The sequence below is a fragment of the Leuciscus leuciscus genome, assembly GCF_965113295.1.
Source record: "Leuciscus leuciscus genome assembly, chromosome: 5".
Lineage (NCBI taxonomy): Eukaryota > Metazoa > Chordata > Actinopteri > Cypriniformes > Leuciscidae > Leuciscus > Leuciscus leuciscus.
In genome coordinates, this window is record NC_138729.1 from 53,091,284 (window position 1) to 53,114,272 (window position 22,989).

Sequence of the window (22,989 nt, forward strand, 5' to 3'; positions counted from 1 at the left end):
TGACCCGAGCCAGGAGAGTGTGTGTGACCCGAGCCAGGAGAGTGTGTGTGACGCGAGCCAGGAGAGTGTGTGTGACCCGAGCCAGGAGAGTGTGTGTGACGCGAGGCCAGAGAGTGTGTGTGACCCGAGCCAGGAGAGTGTGTGTGACGCGAGGCCAGAGAGTGTGTGTGACCCGAGCCAGAGAGTGTGTGTGACCCGAGCCAGGAGAGTGTGTGTGACGCGAGCCAGGAGAGTGTGTGTGACGCGAGCCAGGAGAGTGTGTGTGACCCGAGCCAGGAGGGTGTGTGTGACCCGCGCCAGGAGAGTGTGTGTGACGCGAGGCCAGGAGAGTGTGTGTGACCCGAGCCAGAGAGTGTGTGTGACGCGAGCCAGGAGGGTGTGTGTGACCCGAGCCAGAGAGTGTGTGTGACCCGAGCCAGGAGGGTGTGTGTGACCCGAGCCAGGAGAGTGTGTGTGACGCGAGCCAGGAGGGTGTGTGTGACCCGAGCCAGGAGGGTGTGTGTGACCCGAGCCAGGAGAGTGTGTGTGACGCGAGGCCAGGAGAGTGTGTGTGACCCGAGCCACAGAGTGTGTGTGACCCGAGCCAGGAGAGTGTGTGTGACGCGAGCCAGGAGAGTGTGTGTGACCCGAGCCAGGAGAGTGTGTGTGACCCGAGCCAGGAGAGTGTGTGTGACGCGAGCCAGGAGAGTGTGTGTGACCCGAGCCAGGAGAGTGTGTGTGACCCGAGCCAGGAGAGTGTGTGTGACGCGAGCCAGGAGGGTGTGTGTGACCCGAGCCAGGAGGGTGTGTGTGACCCGAGCCAGGAGGGTGTGTGTGACCCGAGCCAGAGAGTGTGTGTGACCCGAGCCAGAGAGTGTGTGTGACGCGAGCCAGGAGAGTGTTGAGTGACGCGAGCCAGAGAGTGTGTGTGACGCGAGCCAGGAGGGTGTGTGTGACCCGAGGCCAGGAGAGTGTGTGTGACCTGAGCCAGGAGAGTGTGTGTGACCCGAGCCAGGAGGGTGTGTGTGACCCGAGCCAGGAGAGTGTGTGTGACCCGAGCCAGAGAGTGTGTGTGACGTGAGGCCAGGAGAGTGTGTGTGACGCGAGGCCAGGAGAGTGTGTGTGACCCGAGCCAGGAGAGTGTGTGTGACGCGAGCCAGGAGAGTGTGTGTGACGCGAGCCAGGAGAGTGTGTGTGACCCGAGCCAGGAGAGTGTGTGTGACGCGAGCCAGGAGAGTGTGTGTGACCCGAGCCAGAGAGTGTGTGTGACGCGAGCCAGGAGAGTGTGTGTGACCCGAGCCAGGAGAGTGTGTGTGACCCGAGCCAGGAGAGTGTGTGTGACCCGAGCCAGGAGAGTGTGTGTGACGCGAGGCCAGGAGAGTGTGTGTGACCCGAGCCAGGAGAGTGTGTGTGACGCGAGGCCAGGAGAATGTGTGTGACGCGAGCCAGGAGAGTGTGTGTGACCCGAGCCAGGAGAGTGTGTGTGACCCGAGCCAGGAGAGTGTGTGTGACCCGAGCCAGGAGAGTGTGTGTGACGCGAGGCCAGGAGAGTGTGTGTGACCCGAGCCAGGAGAGTGTGTGTGACGCGAGGCCAGGAGAATGTGTGTGACGCGAGCCAGGAGAGTGTGTGTGACCCGAGCCAGGAGAGTGTGTGTGACCCGAGCCAGGAGAGTGTGTGTGACCCGAGCCAGGAGAGTGTGTGTGACGCGAGGCCAGGAGAGTGTGTGTGACCCGAGCCAGGAGAGTGTGTGTGACGCGAGGCCAGGAGAATGTGTGTGACGCGAGCCAGGAGAGTGTGTGTGACCCGAGCCAGGAGAGTGTGTGTGACCCGAGCCAGGAGAGTGTGTGTGACCCGAGCCAGGAGAGTGTGTGTGACGCGAGGCCAGGAGAGTGTGTGTGACCCGAGCCAGGAGAGTGTGTGTGACGCGAGGCCAGGAGAATGTGTGTGACGCGAGGCCAGGAGAGTGTGTGTGACCTGAGCCAGGAGAGTGTGTGTGACCCGAGCCAGGAGAGTGTGTGTGACGCGAGCCAGGAGAGTGTGTGTGACCCGAGCCAGGAGAGTGTGTGTGACCCGAGCCAGGAGAGTATGTGTGACGCGAGGCCAGGAGAGTGTGTGTGACCCGAGCCAGGAGAGTGTGTGTGACCCGAGCCAGGAGAGTGTGTGTGACGCGAGGCCAGAAGAGTGTGTGTGACCCGAGGAAGGAGAGTGTGTGTGACGCGAGCCAGAGAGTGTGTGTGACCCGAGCCAGGAGAGTGTGTGTGACGCGAGGCCAGGAGAGTGTGTGTGACCCGAGCCAGGAGAGTGTGTGTGACGCGAGCCAGGAGAGTGTGTGTGACGCGAGCCAGGAGAGTGTGTGTGACCCGAGCCAGGAGGGTGTGTGTGACCCGAGCCAGGAGGGTGTGTGTGACCCGCGCCAGGAGAGTGTGTGTGACCTGAGCCAGGAGAGTGTGTGTGACGCGAGCCAGGAGAGTGTGTGTGACCCGAGCCAGGAGGGTGTGTGTGACGCACCTGTCCGTCTCTGCTGATCTGGACTCTCCTGTTGTCGTTCCAGGGGTTCAGGAGATGTTGCGTGAGCTGGAACGGCAGATTCTCCTTACGGACCCACTCGACCCCGAACACACCGCCCAGCCCCGCCGAACCCCAGTCCAGACACCGCTCGCCCCCGATGGACGACGTCATGCGCGCGTAACCCTGAGAGAGAGAAGAGAGAGAAAGAGAGAGAGAGAGAGGAGAGAAACAGACACACAAAATGGCTGAAAAGCTAAATTCGATTTACTTTCTTAAATATTAGCAAAATTCGAATTATATTTGAATTCTCAATGCAATACTATGTTAGAGGGAAGAAGTGTTGTATTGTCTCCTGTGTCCACAAGAGGGCGCAAGCGAGCGCAATGAGCAAATATAAAAACAAATCAAGCATCGCATCTTTTATTGAAATGAAATGACATTGACTTTTTAAAGTGCATTAATTTTTTAATTGTTCGCACAGGAATCCACTTACGGCTGAAGCACAACTCGTGGCGTCAGTATTAGCGTAGCGCGTCATGGCGTAGCGTAAATATCAGCAGTGTCGCATTACTCGCATTAGTTGCGCTCAGACTTGAATCGAATCCGTATGTTCGTTTGGCCGGAAGCTCGTTATTTTACTTCATAAAGTTTTAAATATGAATATTTTTCTTACACAAACGCTTCGCTTCAGAACGCCTTTATTATTAGCATTTTAACTTATTAAAATTGAATTGTTGATGTCAAGAATTCATCTCTTGAGAATGAATAAAAGTAAACATGGCTTGCCACAGCCACACCACGCTGTGCTGGATAAGCTAACAAAAACTAACCGCGTCAGTTACGTCATCATGTCTCGCGCGTCTCGACACACCAGAAATTAAAATGCATGGTTTTTTTTTTTTAACTCAATGAATATTCGAAATGAAAAATTGTATTTGACAGCCCAGATCAGTGTTGATTTGAGCAGCAACGATGGATGTTTGTCGCCACTCGGGTATCGTTATTCGATTTTGGATTCCCAACCCTCGTGGCGTCTCACACACACCTGGAAGTGTCCGGAGCCCTGGACGGAGAACACGAGGAACACGGCGCTGCTCTCCTGGAAGGCCCGGCTCAGCTTGTGCTCGTTGCTGGGGGTCGTGGACCAGATGCCTCTCTGCTGGGACAGCTCGATGTTCCTCATGTTGCTGCTCTTCATGATGAAGTATCGCACACAGGAGCGCGGTGGCCTCGGGGACGGAGACGTGCAGCTCTACACACACCACAGCATTACACTTCAACTCAATCAACAATCATCAGTGTCCATTACTGCTCTACTGCTGTTCATTTTGATGACAAATGCACCAGAAAGACCTTCACAAGGACAGCATCATACTTACTTACGATATATCGGCCGATATCGGTTCATTTTGAATATTATCGTTATCGGTCTGATAAGAAAATTTGTCTGATATATTAAAGCCGATAAATAATGTATTATTTCCTTCAGCTGAGACACTTCAGATGTGCACTGTTCAACATGATGATTATGAAGTGCTTGAAATATGATTGGAATCACTACAAAAAAGGAAAGTACAGTTCAGTGCAACATGTGCAGCGCAAGCCTGTCATATCGGCTACATAACATTATCATGAGAACATTATAATTGTGTGTTTGAGACATGGATGTTAATGGTGAGACTTTTGTTTTTGTAATCAGGCTCTCAAAATTATATAAAAATTTATATTTAGATTTATTGACCGATATATCGGTTATCGGCTTTCAAATATAAAGAATTATCGGTTATCGGTATCGGTTATTTTCATATCGGTCCATCCCTAATACTTACCCAGTTAATTGACTATATTAAGAATGTTTTCTGAGATGTAATGTTTAAATATGTACCCCTGTATGTAAATTCAGAGTCAAAGGCCGAAATAATCCCTGGTTTTCTCCTGAGATTTCATGCCTTCTCAGGGATAGGAATGCTGCCTGGTCAAGGGCCAGGAAATCAAAGAGTGATACGGACTGGGTTTATTTTCGGCAATTGAGAAATAGGCTTACATCTCTCATTAAAAAGTCAAAATCAGAGTATTTCATTAATGAAACTACAAAAAATCTAAATAATCCAAGCAAGTCCTGGAAAATTATTTAAGCCTCTTTTGGAAATATTAGCAGTAGTGAACTACCTCCTCATGTTATGATTGATTCAGGCAAGGTGACTGATAAACAAAAAATGTTAGCTTGCTTTAATGAGCATTTTATTTCTTCAGGATCCCTATTTGAATCCTTATGTCCTTCTTCTTCTGGTTCCTGCGTACAGGAGAACCCCTCTGACCCATGTTTACCTTCAGAAAAACTATTTTATATTTCTCCTTTATCAATTAACAAAGTCCATAAAGCCCTTCAGGAATTAGACACAAAAAAGTCTGCTGGTCCTGACAATTTAGATCCTTTCTTTCTAAAGTTAGCAGCTGACTTTATTGCGGAGCCTTTATCGTATATTTTTAACTTAACAATTGTCGAAAACGACATCCCTAAAGTATGGAAGTCAGCCCATGTTACACCATTACTAAAAGGGGGTGATCCATCTATTTTAAATAACTATAGGCCTATTTCGAAGCTGTGTATTTTAGCTAAACTCCTTGAGCGCCTGATTGGTGAGCAGCTAAAGGAATTTTTAAACATGAATGATATCTTATCACCTTTTCAATCAGGGTTTTGGAAACAACATAGCACCATATCTGCAGCATTAAAGGTGATAAATGATATTGCTGGGGCATTGGATAATAGGAAAATATGTGCTGCGCTGTTTATAGATCTTTCGAAGGCGTTTGATACGGTTGATCACTGCATTCTTGTGAATAGTCTAATGAACATTGGCTTGTCTAAGCATTCGGTAGATTGGTTTGCAAATTATTTGTCAGGTAGAACCCAAAGTGTTCGGTTGGCTGGTTCTGTGTCTTCATTTTTGCCTATTTCCAAGGGGGTTCCTCAAGGCTCAGTATTAGGGCCCATATTATTTTCAATTTATATAACAAACTTTGTGAAAATGTATCGAATGCTATGTATCACTTTTATGCTGATGACACTGTTATGTACTGTACTGCATCATCTACTGCACAAGCCCTTGAACTTTTGCAGTCTGCATTCAATACTGTTCAGAACCCTTTAAAACAGCTTAAGCTGGTCTTAAATGTACAAAAGTAAAAAATAATGGTAATCACAAACTCAAGACAACTTCCAGTTTCTTCTTCAAGCATCTCAACTTCTGAAGGAAATGAAATTGAGTTAGTTAACAGTTATAAATATTTGGGTATAATCATTGATTCTAAACTATGTTTCAGAACTCATGTTAGCTATCTGGTTTCTAAGCTTAAGATAAAGCTTGGCTATCTTTACAGATCAAAATCATGCTTATCCATTCGCGCTAGAGAATACCTGGTGATGGCCACTTTTCTTCCCATATTAGATTATGTTGATCTGATATATATGAATGCTTCTGCCCAATGTTTGAAGAAACTGGACGTTTTTTCACTGGTTGTGGTTATAGGACACATCATTGTATCCTTTATTATACAGCTAAATGGCCCTCTCTTTATGCAAGAAGGCACACTCACTGGCTATGTTTCATTTACAAGGGACTTCTTGGACTAGCTCCTACCTATTTGAGTGTCCTTTTAACAAGAAATCACGGCCATTATGGATTACGTTCAAATGATGTACTACTCTTGTTGGTCCCCCGTGTCAAAACAGAATTAGGCAAAAAAGCCTTTATGTTTGCAGCACCTTCTGCCTGAACATTCTTCAGAAATCGTGGAAAATGACTACCTTTATTTCTTATAGACAGTTTGTTTCAACTCTGAAGAATGTGGAGCAGGTAAACATTGGTCAGTGTAACTGTTCATAAAGTTGTATTAAGCATTTTTCAGCACAGGGACATATATGTATGTGTATTTGATGTGTTTTTTTAAATTAATTTTTTGTTGTTTTTTATATATGTTGGAAATTGTTCTTTATGTTTTTTTATGCTGCATCTTGGCCAGGTCTCTCTTGTAAAAGAGATTTTAATCTCAATGAGTTTCACCTGGTTAAATAAAGGATAAAAAAAATATATATATATATATATATATATATGCAAATTAGGTACTATCTGATTAAATATCCATTCATTTCCAGAAGAGTGGATGAAGCCAGGTTTAAGATTCTTGCCTGATTTTGTTGACATACTGAATGTTTTTCCAGAGGAGATTCTGGATTTCTCTTTTCATCCAAAAAAATACATTTTCATCATGTTTTAAGGAGTAAAATGTTGTATATATCAGGCAAATGATATATGAATAAAGCTTCAGCATATAGATATGAATAAAACTGTAAGGTTTGGTGTGTGTGTAAGCTGCTGAAGTGGAGATTTATGACTTTACAGAGCAAATAAAGTGCAATAAAATAAACACTTCAAGTCCCCCTGTAGTCAATAATTTTATCCCTTAAAACTCGCTTGAGTGTAACTCGACACCCTCGCCTCATTTAGTATGCACGGTTCTATGAATATGCAAATGAGCCCCGCCTCCACTCACTCACTCAGCTCAGAGATCCACTGGTTGACGATCACACGTTGATCTGATTGGTTACAAGGTAGTTTGTGACGTCAGAAACACCAGCGATTTCAAAGCGTGTGTTTGAGACTGTCTTTGGTTCACTGCAGTTTTAAGGAGGAAATACTCAGCAATGCTGTCGACTTATGAACTTACACATGCTTTGTCTTAAAGCAGATTAAAAACACCACATAGACACATAAACTACATTAAACACTGGAGTTTCACCACAGGGGGACTTTAAAAGTGTATTTTGGATGTTTGGTATAGCCTAACAATAACCAGTACATGAAAAAAAACACCGGTTTTGTCTTAAATATTGGAGGAGCATCTAAAGTCTTGAACCTCGTGATGTCACATACTTTCCCAGAAGCGGGAGATGAAGGGTCGTCAGCGCTGTTGAACGGGATGCGATCCTCTACCGGCGGCTTCGAGTGAAGCGATCTGTGATTCTTTATCTGAGACACCAGCCGAGGTCTGCGGGAAACACACACACACACACACACACACACACACACACACACACACACACACACACACACACACACACACACATCAGCATCACACCAGCCTGGCGCTGCATAGCTGCATAGCTGCATTATGGGTTGGAGTGTGTGTTCGACTGCTCAAACACTCGAGGTTTATTCCGTTCTCCAACTGTACGGTTAAGAATGAAATGAGTGAATCCTCTACTATTGAATCATCAGCGTATCATCAGTGCTCGGAGTCACTTTCATGGTGCTGTCAGTCTGTGAGGGAAACTAAACGCTATTGGCTGTTGGAAAAGGGGGAGGAGCCATTCAATATGTCCCGCCTTAACTTCCTGTTTCGCATCAAACAAAGCTGCGCGTTCCAAGGCTCTTCAGTGGGGCTTTAAACACGGAAAAAGTCTGATTTTCATGATATGCCATCTTTAACAGTTAGTCCACACACACACGCACACACACCTGTCGGGGCTGGGCAGCTCCTCCGGGCTCCTGCAGGTCGTTTGCGGGGCCTCATCAGAGTTCATGGGTCGGGGTCTCTGGCCGATGCCGGTGGGCTGCTGGAGGCCTGTGTGAGGGACACAAGATAGTAAACTGTGTTTTAAACCAGTGGATCCCAAACGTTTTTTCAGACCCCCTTTTCCCCTAAGAAAATATTTAAGGACCCCCTTCACATTTAATGATATTATCGCTCTTGTAAGCTTGCAGCTTGCAGTTTTAAACAAACGGTATGTTTATTACTATAGATATGTGACCCTGGATCACAAAACCAGGTATATTTGAGGCAATATCCAACAATACATTGTATGGGTCAAAATTATCGATTTTTCTTTTATGCCAAAAATCATCAGGATATTCAGTAAAGATCATGTTCCATGAAGATATTTTGTACATTTCCTACCGTAAATATATAAAACATGTATGTGTGTGAGTGAATGCTGCACAATCGCCAACATAAATGCACAACTTTAAAGGAGATTTTCTCAATGTTTCGATTTTTTTGCACCCTCAGATTCCAGATGTTCAATAGTTGCATTTCGGCCAAATATTGTCCTATCCTAACAAACCACACATCAATGGAAAGCTTATTTATCCAGCTTTCATGTGATGTATAAACCTCAATTTCAAAAAATGTACCCATGTGACTGGTTTTGTGGTCCAGGGTCACATATGTTTATGCACAAATAATAGCCTATAATATTGAAAATACAAGAACAAAAACATCAGTAGGCCATCTGTAATTTAAAAGCGTGAGCCTAGGAGTAGCCTATCAATTGGCCCTATTTGAAATACAATAACGAAAACATCAGTATTCACACAGGTGTGCGGGATAGAAGGACTGAATATAGGCTATTACTAAATGACTGGTGTCTGGGACCACAATACTTGCATGTTATTTGTGAGGCTTTATCAGTCACTAGGCTCGTTTCCATTACAGATTTGCACAAAACTTTTGCGATTTTTTAAAAATGTCGGAAAAAAACTATCGCGAAATTACAGCGTTTCCATGAACCGATATTATGCGACTAAAACTTCATTTTTTCCTCTGGCGATAAGTTAAGTCATTCCACAAACCATGGCAACGGACGCTGGTAGGTTTATGTACTATATCTCAGCCACTGCACTGGCCATTATTATTAATGGAAGGAGATGTATGTGTGTTTTCAAGCATTAATGGTGAGGAACGACCCTTATTATACCTGTGAGTGGCACATATGAGGAGTTTCTGGGTGTTTCTCCCTCAGATCTGTTTCCAGGTCTTGATTGTGGCATTTATTTGAGGTTTAGAATCCATTATTCCTGTAATTATTTTGTCTTATATGAGTTTAATAAAGAACTCTGTCTCATATTCTGTCCAATCACACCGCGTCGTCAGGGATGGGCAGTATTTCAGATACATGTATTTAAAATACGTATTTGAAATACAAAATACTATTTTGTATTTTAAAGCCTTTGGAAAAAATCAAATGTAATTTGTATTTAAATACATTTAAGATGAGTATTTTTGTATTTTCAAAATACATAAAATACTTTTTGCCAGTCAACCTCTTTATCAGGGTATTGATTTTGTGCATCAACTAGTTCAGACATTCACTAGCTCAGCATTAGATCAGTGATTTTTTTTTTTTTGGAATAAGGTGAGAATGTCATGATCAATTCTACTTGTTGATTAAAGTTAAAATAGTGCATTATTCACTTCAGTTAACGTGAAAGAATAAAAGAGCAGAGACAAGTGGGAAAATAGCGTAAGCCAATCAGTCTTGACCGGTTGTTTATTTTGATCAACTAGCTTGTCAAATGTGTTTAAAGCATTACTGCATGTTAGGGCTGGGTGATATGACACTACGGGCCCTATCTTGCACCCAGCACAATTGACTTTGTACACCGATGCATGTATCATTCCTATTTTGCACCCGCGCTCAGTAGCCTGGCTAACGTCAGACCAAGTCTCATTTGAGCAAGGCAGCATCGGGAAACCCAGGCTACGCGCTCAGTGGACTTCAGGGGAAATCATTGTTGTGTCCATGAAGATGTGAAAAATAGGCATAAATCTAGCTTACACATTTACCCAGATTATCATACGCCTGTTTAACCGAAGCTAATGTGTGTGTGTTTCTCCATCCCCAATGTCACTTCTCTGTGTTTTACGGCCCTGACGAGAACGTCGGTCTCCTCGGCTGTGAACCGCTCCTGGCGTGCGTCTGGCAAATCCGCCGTTATAATAGCAATCCGCCATGGAACAAGCGCGCCTGCTCTTAAAGGGAATGTGAGATGACGCTCTGATTAATTATTTATTTTAAAAAAATCAAAAGAGTTTGAAATTCAGTCTATGCTGTGGAATCAAAACTGATATGGAGAATTGTGAAACCATGATATTGTTACTGTGAAGTAAAATTGAGATTTTGGTCATATCGCCCATCCATATTCTTTGCTAAAGGTTCCCACAGTTTTACATACAGTATGATTTTTTTAATAGTGTTCACCACAAGTAATAGACTACATTGTAACCAGAAATAAGTATATAAATGGCTGCTATTTTGCATAAGTTTATTTGTAATTGCCAGAAAGAAAGAAAGAAAGAAAGAAAGAAAGAAAGAAAGAAAGAAAGAGAGGGCAGAGATGAGGTTAGGAATGATAAGTCAGTAGGCCTATGTAGTTTCTTCATTCACTGTGACCTATCCCTGCACTGGATGGCCAATTTCACAAGTATTTTGTGTATTTTCAAAATACAAAATACTGTATTTGTATTTAAATACATTTTTCCACACAGTATTTTGTATTTGTATTTTAAATACATTTCCATGTATTTATGCCCATCTCTGCGCGTCGTCTATGTCAGCTGACCTGGAAATGTGCAAAAACTGTTTCCATTGCAGTTTTGCGAGATATTTCTTTTTGGAATTGCCTGATAAACCTCCTCATGCGAGCAGGAAAACTGTTTTGCGATAAATGCGAGTTTTTGCTAAATTGACGTGCTTCCATTGGGCGTGTTTTCAATTCGCAATTTCAATTTGCGCAATTTGAAGGGTAATAGACACGCGGCTAGTGTGAGGATCGCTGCTGGCCGTGAGTGATTGGGTCAGTGCGTGGAGAGATCTTTGACAGGGTCAGTCTGGTCCTGTGTTTGGTTTTAAATGCTGTCATGGTCAAAAACCCATGTTTTGGTCAGCCAGGGGATCGGGGATAAAATTAGCGTAATATGATCGTTCTCCTGAAAGCTGCAGTCCGTTACTTTTGGTGCTCTAGCGATTAATAAACATGCATTTATTAAAGGGTTCTTTCACCCAGAAATGAAAGTTCTGTCAGTAATGACTCTCCCTCATGTTGTTCAACCCCGTCAGACTCTCGTTCATCTTCAGAACACAAATGAAGATATTTCTGATTGAATCTGAGAGCTGTCTCACTCCTCCATAGGCTTCTCTGCGCTGCGCTGTTACACTACCTGAACTCACTCAGACACACACAGAAGAACATGAAGAGTTGAATAAAGTCATTATTTTTGTTTGTTTTAGCGCACAGAAAGTATTCTCGTGGCTTGATAAACTTAAGGTTGAGCCGCTGTAGTCACTGGACTATTTTAAACGTAGTCTTTACTAACTTTCTGGACCGGCAAGTTTCAGTAACAGAGAAGCCTATGGAGGAGTGAGACAGCTCTCAGATTTAATCAGAAATATCTTCTTTTGTGTTCCGAAGATGAACGAGAGTCTTAAAAATAAATAAGAATAATAAAATATAATATTTTATTTTTTATAACCTGCAGAGAACGTCATCATCAGAGATTATTTAATCGGATTTTATTTTAAAACCTAAAGAGAACGTTCCCGGAACGTTCCCTGTTATTTTTAGATTACATTTTTTTATAACCATGTAAACTAATTAAAATGTTGCAGATTATACCGATTGACTACAGAGATTATTCTAATGCTGAATTGTGTAATTTATTTTTAAATAAATTATTCTAAACTGTAACTGAACTCTATTCTAGATAAACTGTTCGGGGATGTCGATTATTGGACTTAAAGGTGCAGTGTGTAAGTTTTAGCAGCATCTAGTGGTGAGGTTGTGAATTGCACCCAACAGAAGTTACAGTGGCCGACAGGAAGTGATGTCGTAGTCTGAGACCGCAGAGAGTAGCCAGTTAAACAATTGCGAATATTATTGTCACTTGTTCATCATTGTGTCAGTGTTTTATTCGCTGGCTTTAGCTGAAGCTTCTCTGCACGAAGAACAACATAGTGACGAAACGCGTTTGTCCGTTCAGGGCCACCGTAGAAACGTGTGTGTAGAGAGAAACGCCTCATTCTAAGCTAATAAACACATAACGCTTCATTATGTAAGGTCTTTATACACCACTGAACACATAGTTATGTTTATGATATTGCATTTCTGTCATCAGATCCTCCTAAATATCACACACTGCACACTGTGAAAGAAGGAAAGGTGTAGCTCACCTGAGACCTGCTCCTCTGCCGACAGCACCGACACCAGTGTGCGGATCGTGGCCTCGTCCAGCTGAGAACAGGCTTTAGACGGAGAGCGGATCCGGCGCAGGAACAGACTCTGCCAGCGCTGTCTGAGTCCAAACACCAGCTCTGCCATCTGCACACACACACACACACACACACACACACACACACACACACACACACACACAGTTACTGTCTGAGCCCGAACACCAGCTCCGCCATCTGCACACACACACACACACACACACACACACACACACACACACACACAGTTACTGTCTGAGCCCGAACACCAGCTCCGCCATCTGCACACACACACACACACACACACACACACAGTTACTGTCTGAGCCTGAACACCAGCTCCGCCATCTGCACACACACACACACACACACACACACACACACACACACACACACACAGTTACTGTCTGAGTCCGAACACCAGCTCCGCCATCTGCACACACACACACACACACACACACACACAGTTACTGTCTGAGTCCGAACACCAGCTCCGCCATCTGCACACACACACACACACACACACACACACACACACACACACACACACACACACACACAGTTACTGTCTGAGTCCGAACACCAGCTCCGCCATCTGCACACACACACACACACACACACACACACACAGTTACTGTCTGAGCCCGAACACCAGCTCCGCCATCTGCACACACACACACACACACACACACACACACACACAGTTACTGTCTGAGTCCGAACACCAGCTCCGCCATCTGCACACACACACACACACACACACACACACACACACACACACACACAGTTACTGTCTGAGTCCGAACACCAGCTCCGCCATCTGCACACACACACACACACACACACACACACACACACACACACACACACACAGTTACTGTCTGAGTCCGAACACCAGCTCCGCCATCTGCACACACACACACACACACACACACACACACACACACAGTTACTGTCTGAGTCCGAACACCAGCTCCGCCATCTGCACACACACACACACACACACACACACACACACAGTTACTGTCTGAGCCCGAACACCAGCTCCGCCATCTGCACACACACACACACACACACACACACACACACACACACACACACAGTTACTGTCTGAGTCCGAACACCAGCTCCGCCATCTGCACACACACACACACACACAGTTACTGTCTGAGCCCAAACATCAGCTCTGCCATCTGCACACACACACACACACACACACACACACACACACACAGTTACTGTCTGAGTCCGAACACCAGCTCCGCCATCTGCACACACACACACACACACAGTTACTGTCTGAGCCCAAACATCAGCTCTGCCATCTGCACACACACACACACACACACACACACACACACACACACACACACACAGTTACTGTCTGAGCCCGAACACCAGCTCTGCCATCTGCACACACACACACACACACACAGTTACTGTCTGAGCCCAAACACCAGCTCTGCCATCTGCACACACACACACACACACACACACACACACACACACACACACACACACAGTTACTGTCTGAGCCCAAACACCAGCTCTGCCATCTGCACACACACACACACACACACACATGTAGTGTTTTCATTTTTTATGGGGACTTTCCATAGACATAATGATTTTTATACTGTACAAACTGTATATTCTATTCCCTTACACTAACCCTACCCCTAAACCTACCCATCACAGAAAACTTTCTGCAATTTCACATTTTCGAAAAAACATCACTTTTTTGATTTATAAGACGTTTTCCTCATGGGGACCAAAAAATGTCCCCACACGAACAAGGATTTCGGATATTGCCATCCTTGTGGGGACATTTTGTCCCCACAACGTGATGATTACCAACTCACACACACACACACACACACACACACACAGTTACAGGGAGTTTAATTACCTTATTTTATTGTGTATTGTTGTTATAAATCTAATACATTTTTTCTATTTATATAATTTTATGTTTATAATACTTTAATATATTTTTTTAATAACAAAATAATCATTCCAAAAAACAATTTTGCAATTTAATAACAGCAAACTGACAGTATAATTAGTATAATTTTGTAAAATATAGATTTTAATTGGTTTATTTTATTGTATATTGTTGTTATTAATCTAATTAAACTTTTTTATTCTAATTATATTATTTTATGTTTACAATACTTTAATTTTTAATATATATATATTTATTTTTTAATTTATTCAAATTCAAGTTCAAAGTGCCTTATTGTTATTTTATTGTATATTGCTGTTATTAATCAATTTTATTTTATATTTATAATATTTAAAAAAAAATATTATAAAATAATCATTCTAAAAAGGATTTTGAAATTTAATAACTGCAAATGGACACAGATATCGTATAATTATGTAAAATATAGATTTTAATTGCTTTATTTTATTGTATATTGTTATTAATTTTATTAATATTATTTTTAAAGTTAAATAATCGTTCCAAAAAGGATTTGACTGAATTTTCGGTTGAATGCAGCCTATCAGAAGGATGTTAGTTTGAGCTGAAAGAGTTTGACCTCTTGGTCCAGTTTGAAGTTGAGCCACTCGTCGATGCTGATGTGAGCCAGACGAGCAGTGGCTCGATCCTCCATCTCACTGTCACTGCTGTCATTCACACCGTCAGCGGCTGAAACACACACACACACACGCAGTGACATCAGTGTTCAGCTGTATATACTAGCAGCATCTCACATACTTACAACTCATAAGATAGTTATGCATGATATATCGGCCCTCATATCGGTATCGGTTCATTTTTAATGTTATCGGTCTGATAAGAAAATTTGGCCGATATATTAAAGCTGATAAATGATGTATTATGTCCTTCAGCTGAGACACTTCAGATGCGCACTGTTCAACATGATGATTATGGTTTGAAATATGATTGGAATCACTTCAAAAAAGGAAAATACAGTTCAGTGCAACATGTGCAGCGCAAGTCTGTCATATCGGCTACATAACATTATCATGAGAACATTATAATTGTGTGTTTGAGACGTGGATTTTACTGGTGAGACTTTTGTTTTTGTAATCAGGCTTTCAAAAATTATATGAAAATTTGGATTTAGATTTATCGACCGATATATCGGTTATCAGCTTTCAAATATAAAGAATTATCAGTTATCGGCCACAATTTTTATAACGGAGCATCCCTACTTATAATAGTTTTAGATTTAGAAGTATTAGGGATGGACCGATATGAAAATTGTGGCCGATACCGATACTGATAATTCTTTATATTTGAAAGCTGATAACCGATATATCGGTCGATAAATCTAAATCCAAATTTTCATATAATTTTTGAAAGCCTGATTACAAAAACAAAAGTATCATCATTAAAATCCATGTCCCAAACACACAATTATAATGTTCTCATGATAATGTTATGTAGCCGATATGACAGGCTTGCGCTGCACATGTTGCACTGAACTGTGTTTTCCTTTTTTGAAGTGATTCCAATCATATTTCAAGCACTTCATAATCATCATGTTGAACAGTCGCATCTGAAGTGTCTCAGCTGAAGGAAATAATACATCATTTATCAGCTTTAATATATCGGCCAAATTTTCTTATCAGACCGATAACATTAAAAATGAACCGATATTGGCCAATACCGATATGAGGGCCGATATATAAGGCAAGGCAAGTTTATTTATTCAGCACATCTCAGACACTATGGCAATTCAAAGTGCTTTACACAGAAAGGAATTGAAATAATCACAAAATAAAAAGCAAGGAAAATTAAAAGTTATAAAAGGAATTAAAGGTGCATTGTGTAATTGTAATTCTTCTGCATTTTTTAATATTTAGGAGGATCTGATGACAGAAATGCATTATCATAAACATAACTATGTGTTCAGTGGTGTATAAAGACCTTACATAATGAAGCGTTATGTGTTTATTAGCTTAGAATGATGCGTTTCTCTCTACACACACCGCGGGTCCGCTTACATCCACATGTTTCTACGGTGGCCCTGAACGGACAAACGCGTTTCGTCACGATGTTGTTCTTCGTGCAGAGAAGCTTCAGCTAAAGCCAGCGGATAAAACACTGACACAATGATGAACACGTAACAATAATATTCGCAATAACATATCGTTTTACTGAATAAGTTAATATAACTTCTTAATTTATCTCTGTAAAGAAACCTCATTGTTTAACGTCGGTCTCAGACGACGACATCACTTCCTGTCGGCCACCGTAACTTCTGTTGGGTGCAATTTGTAACCTCACCACTAGATGCTGCTAAAAATTACACACTGCACCTTTAAGTACACTTATAGAGAAAATGTTAGGCTTGTTTTGTCTCAGTCCTGGTCACCTCCTCTGTGCTCCTGTAAGGCGGAGCTCGGGAGTTTAGCACATCCTCCGAATATAGCGACGGTCAGGGGTGTAACAACAGAGCAGCATCTCACGCTAGCGATCCTGTGTGCGCGCGTCATCTCGTCGTAAATCAGCCAATCACAGGGCAGGGACTCCACAGCTGCTGCCTGGCCATTGGCTGGAGGGATCTGGGTACAAATTTGTGGAGGAAAATAACTATTATGTTATTATATAGAACTACACTGCCGTTCAAACGTTTGGGATCGGTGAGATTTTTAATATTTTTTAACTCTTTTGCTCACCAAGGTTGCATTTATTAGATTATAAATAAAAAGAAAAAAAACAGGAATATTGTGAAATATGATTACAATTTAAAATAACTGTTTTCTATTTTAATATATTTTAAAATGTAATTTATTCCTGTCAATTTTCAGCATCATTACTCCAGTCTTCAGTGTCACATGATCCTTCAGAAATCATTCTAATATGAGGATTTGATGATCAAGAAACATTTATGATTATTATCAGTGTTGAAAACAGTGATATCAGTGTGAATCATATTAGAGTGATTTCTGAAGGATCATGTGACACTGAAGACTGGAGTAATGATGCTGAAAATTGAGTTTTGATCACAGGAATAAATTACACTTTACTAGATATTCACATAGAAAACAGATGATTTACATCAGAATAATATTTCACAATTTTACTAATCTTTTAAAAACATAAAAAATCTTACCGAACTTGTTGTGAACTTTCACCTGTAACTTGAATGATACTAAAATAATAAACTAAATAGAGATAAAAAAAAACTAAAAATAATAAAAATGACAAAACAACAAAATTACTAAAAGTTCAAATGAAATCGATAAATATAAAAATAAACTAATTCAAAATTATTAACAAAAACTATAATAATATATGAGTGATACTAAAATAAAACTATATAGAGATAAGAAAAACAAAAAATTGTAAACGAAAAATAAAAACTAATTCAAAATATGAATAAAAACTATAAAAGCATATGAATGATACTAAAATAATAAACTATATAGCGATCTAAAAAAAATGACAAAAATAACAAAATTACTAAAAGTTAATTACCAATTCAAATTATTTACAAAAACTACAATAATATCTGCATGTTACTAAAATAACAACTATATAGAGATGAAAAAATTTAAATAAAAACTAATAAATACTATAACAGTATATTTTTAATTATTTCCCAAACTTTTGAATGGCAGTGTGTATACAGTATATATATATAGTTTCTCTGAAAGGGTTTTCTCTGCTTCTCCACACTGACCCTCTTGTACTGCGGCTGGCTCAGGACAGATGTGGGGTGAAAGCGAACCCTCTTCTCTCTGGAGCCCGTGAGGCTCATGCTGTCCCGCTCCACATGGATCAGGTTGGGATACATCCCAGAAACCAGCGCGGCCTTGACCACGGCCCAGTTCTCCGAGTTCTGGTTCACATCCCGGATGTCCCCGCCACCTCTCGCTCGCACGAAACCTGCAGAGACAAACCAGTGTTTCGGTTCACGGCTGAGAACTCTTACTGATGACAGACTGTCTGAACTGTTACAAAAAATGCTTTTCTTACTCAGTATTTTTGTCTCGTTCACTAATTTGAAGGCGAAAGTTAAATGCGCGCGTCCGCACGGCCATTATAATGGTGTGGAGCAGAGCGAGCGTTTCAGTTCATTCCTATGGAAAAAAGCTCGCTCTTCTCCCGTTGACGACCCTTATGACCCGTGCGCATTTTAGTTTCGCTTTTAAATTAGCGCCAAATTCAGGGGCGGATTGCTTGAATCGTGAGCTCATTAGCCTATTATTCTTAATGAAAAACACAACATCAAAACAAATTTGCTTAAATAGGCGCTTTTACATTTCACTTTGACACCAGATATTCCGTCATCATCTTGTCAGTCAGCTTCTCACTCTTGTGTTTAATGAAATCTGACTCCTGCTGCTGATCTGTGCTCTCGTTCGACTCACGCTTTATGTTCAGTTTTTAACTGTAGTGACTGATCTCTAACTGAACTAAATGATTTTATAATAATAATACAATTATTGCCGCAGTGGGCAAGTGATGTAAGACGGTGTCAACACCGACTATCGTAGCAAGCCTACTGGAGACTCGCTGTAAAAGATGCGGTTGTGAACTTTGACCTGTGGCTCGGAGCTGTCCCAGAAGCTGAGTCCGCATCCCGACGATGATCTCCATCGTGGCCTGAGAGAGGAAGTTCTTCTCACAGAACGCTCTTTCCCAGCCGTCACTGCGAGCTTTCTGCCACGCCTAAAGACAACAACAACAACTGAATAAAACATCATGAATAAAACCTATAACAGTACATGAATGATACTAAAATAACAACTATATAGAGATTAAAAAAATATAGTTATTACAGTAATATTTTTGACCTGTGGTTATTACAGTAATATTTCTGACCTGAAAGGCCCGGAGCAGGGCCATGTGGTCGCTGAAGGTGTTTGCGGTGAAGCGTTTCCGGCACAGCATGGCTCCGCGCTTCTGAGCGGCCTGAGCCGGCAGAACGAACGGGTCTCGATGAGCCAGCGTACAGGCGATGGTGAGGATCGGGTCCAGACACTTCAGAACCACCGCACACAGAACCATCTTCCCCAGGTGAGGCTCCACTGGCAGGTCGGCCAGGTGAAAGCCCAGCTCCGTCAGGTTCTCCCAGGGGTCCATGGCATCGATGGTCTGCGTGGAGGAGTCAGACAGCAGGGGTTTCAATTACACTCCAGAACATGCTTTTCTTACTTAGTATTCTTGTCTTGTTTCCAGTCCAAATATCTACAATTTCTTAAATCAAGATGCATTTACTAGATGAGTAAAATTACATAAGAAATGATATCTTGTTTTCAAAATAAAAAATAAAAAATAAAGTTAGTTTTTGCTTAAAAAAAAAGCTATTATCTATTAATTATTCAAAATGACCCATCAGATTATTCATCTGCACCATTTCAGATCGGTCTGTTTTCTGTTTTCACATGAAGGCTCTTCTGAAGCACCGATCTGATTATGACTGTACTGTAATGTTTGCATGTGAAAGGTGTGTGACCTTGAGCATCTGCACGGCGTGTTTGACCGTGTGCAGGTGCGGCGGCTCAGGTGCTCTCGAGAGGAACTCAGCGATCGGGCAGGAGACGGGAGCCAGGAGCTTAGTGTGCAGACACAGTTCCTGAGGAACACACACACAGTTATTTTTGTCATGTTCATTTCTGTGAAGCTGCTTTGAAACAAGGGCTGCACGATTAATCGCAATTTACATGGAATCGCACTTAAACCGAGTTGTCTTATCGTGATTTTGAAATCGCAAAGGCTGTGATTATTAGTTATGTGCAGCTTGTCAGTGCCGTACGGCTCAGTAAACGCTGCTCACTCTGAAAGCACTGAGTTTGAGTCGCTTATAACGTGCATTTGAAAAAGCAACACGTGTCAAACATCTTTCCAAACACGAGAAGCATTTATGAAGCTCTTGTCCAACAAAAGACAACATTTGATAACATGCTTTTACTCCAAACTCACTTCATAAGGACAGCTGAGCTCCTCCTTCTGTGAGATGATGTGCTTCTCTAAAGTGCTATATACAAGCAAACTAAGTTATGTACTTGATCCCACAATGCAATACAATCAGCTTGACCTTCTAATGATGATTTTCTTTTGACTCAGAATGTCAAAAGTTGAGACGTTTTACTCCAATCTGGATTAACATACAAGACGCCTGTATTTATTTGTGTGATGATAACTGGACTTGCTTAAAACATGCGATATGATGTTCATGTGACAGCAATGCAGTACAGTTTGAATGTTCTACCCTATCAGACTGTTTCAGTTTCAAGTTTGTTTGTCATGTGCACAAACATCAGTGACATCACATCAGAACAATACAAGAAAAATATCATAAGATTGAGGGAAGAAGGGAAGATAAGATCATTTACTAAATATATTTACAAACTAATAATATTTTATTATTTAACTTAGATTATTATTATTAATATATGTAATTATATTTAATTTATAAAATAATAATACAAAAATGTTTAGCAAGTGCCTCTATTGTGCTATTTTAAAGGCTCCTAATGTTTAGCGTCTCCTACAACAGGTTCACACGCATCTAAGATCAAGAACACTTTAATGTCCTCATAATCTCCACTGCAGCATCAGCTCTTTCCTCTCAGTGTCTGAAACGCTTCCATCGAAGATTCAGTCTCTCTAAACCCCGCCTCTCTGAGAGATGCTCTGCTCTGATTGGTCAGACACCAAACGCTCATTATCATATCTGAATCTCAGCTCTTGATCACAGTGATACGAACAGTAACGATGGCGTGGGACTGAAGTCCAAAGATTGGCATTATGCAAATTAATTATTAGTATAGGTATTATTAAGTATACCTGTAGAGGCATGCGCAGTAGCTGTGGAATCTGATGTTCCAGCATGTTGTTGAACCTCAGACGGCTGAAGAGATGGAAGCAGATCCCTGGTCTGCAGCGTCCCGCTCTAAATGACAAACAAACACACACACGATCAGACACACACACACACACACACACAATCACACACACACAATCACACTCTCACACACGCTCTCACACACGCTCTCACACACGCTCTCACACACGCTCTCACACACGCTCTCACACACGCTCTCACACACGCTCTCACACACGCTCTCACACACGCTCACCTGCCCTTCCTCTGCAGAGCGCTGGCCTTCGAGATCCACACCATCTTCAGCATCGTCACGTTATTCATTGCATCGTAGGTTTTCTGTAACAGAAAAAAATAAAGTAAAACAGAACTGAAGCAAATAAGAAGATAATTTAGAAAAATATGTTCACAAAATATTATATCATACTATACTACTATATCAGCAGGAGAAAAACAACCAAACCTCTTTAACTTTGCCGGAGTCGATGACAAAAACGACATCGTTGACCGTAATGCTGGTCTCTGCGATGTTGGTCGAGAGAATCTGTGGATTGAGAGGAGTGTGTGTGAGATGTTCGCATGTAAAGAGTGTGTGTGTGAAGTTTATAGATATGAGAGGGAGATATACGCACGATCTTGCGAACCCCTTTAGGAGTGTTCCTCAAAACCTTCTTCTGGTCTGACGTCTGCATGCTGGAGTGAAGGATGAACACCTGAAACCTGAAGACCGACAGTTCCTCACAATCAATACAATATTACAGATGTAGACATTTCTTAAGCTTGGTAACACTGAAAAGACTGGAAGCTCGTTTCCGCCACGTAATAAAAAAATTAAAAGGTAATTGTGATCACGGTACAAGAATTATCTTATAATTCAGACATTTTTCTCAGAATTCCATGTTTATATCTCGCAATTCTGACTTTATTTCCCACAATTCCGAGTTAATTTCCCACAATTCCGAGTTTGTACCTTACAATTCCCAGTTCATTTACCCCGCAATACCGAGTTTATATCTCTTAATTCTGACTTTATTTCACACAATTCCGAGTTTATTTCCCGCAATTCTGACTTCATTTCCGGCAATTCCACGTTTATATCTCACAATTCTGACTTTTTTCCTCTGCAATTCCGAGTTTATATCTCGCAATTCTGACTGATTTTATTTCCCGCAATACTGACTTAATTTCCGGCAATTCCGAGTTTATATCTCAAAATTTTGATTTTATTTTACGCAATTCCGAGTTTATACCTCAACAATTCCGAGTTAATTTCCCGCAATTCCAACTTTATTTCCCACAATTCCAAGTTTATATCTCACAATTTTGATTTTTTTACACAATTCCGAGTTAATATCTCACAATTCTGACTTAATTTTCCGCAATTCCAAGTTTATATCTCGCAATTCTGAGTTAATTTTCCGCAATACTAAGTTTATATCTCACAATTCTGAGTTAATTTCCCGCAATTCTGAGTTAATTTCCCGCAATTCGGAGTTAATTTCCTGCAATTCGGAGTTTATATCTCACAATTTAGATTTTATTTTACGCAATTCCGAGTTTATACCTCAACAATTCCGAGTTAATTTCCCGCAATTCCAACTTTATTTCCCACAATTCCGAGTTACTATCTCACAATTCTG

At 41.7% G+C, this 22,989-nt stretch overlaps 1 protein-coding gene across 5 annotated transcripts in view; it reads right to left on the reverse strand.

The window, feature by feature from the left end:
- ythdc2 (YTH domain containing 2) overlaps positions 1–22,989 on the reverse strand; it is a 44,647-nt gene that overhangs the window by 4,752 nt on the left and 16,906 nt on the right. Inside the window, exons 16-30 of one of the 5 annotated variants that reach the window (XM_082171206.1) lie at positions 21,982–22,069; positions 21,813–21,893; positions 21,606–21,688; positions 21,313–21,418; positions 19,979–20,098; positions 19,345–19,617; positions 19,065–19,191; positions 18,200–18,405; positions 16,889–17,078; positions 15,083–15,192; positions 12,501–12,648; positions 8,011–8,116; positions 7,426–7,540; positions 3,534–3,740; positions 2,489–2,671 (exon numbers count right to left, since the gene is read on the reverse strand). In XM_082171206.1, coding sequence (XP_082027332.1) covers positions 2,489–2,671; positions 3,534–3,740; positions 7,426–7,540; positions 8,011–8,116; positions 12,501–12,648; positions 15,083–15,192; positions 16,889–17,078; positions 18,200–18,405; positions 19,065–19,191; positions 19,345–19,617; positions 19,979–20,098; positions 21,313–21,418; positions 21,606–21,688; positions 21,813–21,893; positions 21,982–22,069 — 2,143 coding nt within the window. Of the gene's footprint in view, positions 1–2,488; positions 2,672–3,533; positions 3,741–7,425; positions 7,541–8,010; positions 8,117–12,500; positions 12,649–12,899; positions 13,593–13,759; positions 13,808–14,047; positions 14,096–15,082; positions 15,193–16,888; positions 17,079–18,199; positions 18,406–19,064; positions 19,192–19,344; positions 19,618–19,978; positions 20,099–21,312; positions 21,419–21,605; positions 21,689–21,812; positions 21,894–21,981; positions 22,070–22,989 lie in introns of those variants that run through there. The other 4 variants (XM_082171207.1, XR_014206334.1, XM_082171208.1 and 1 more) reach the window with 4 other exon arrangements.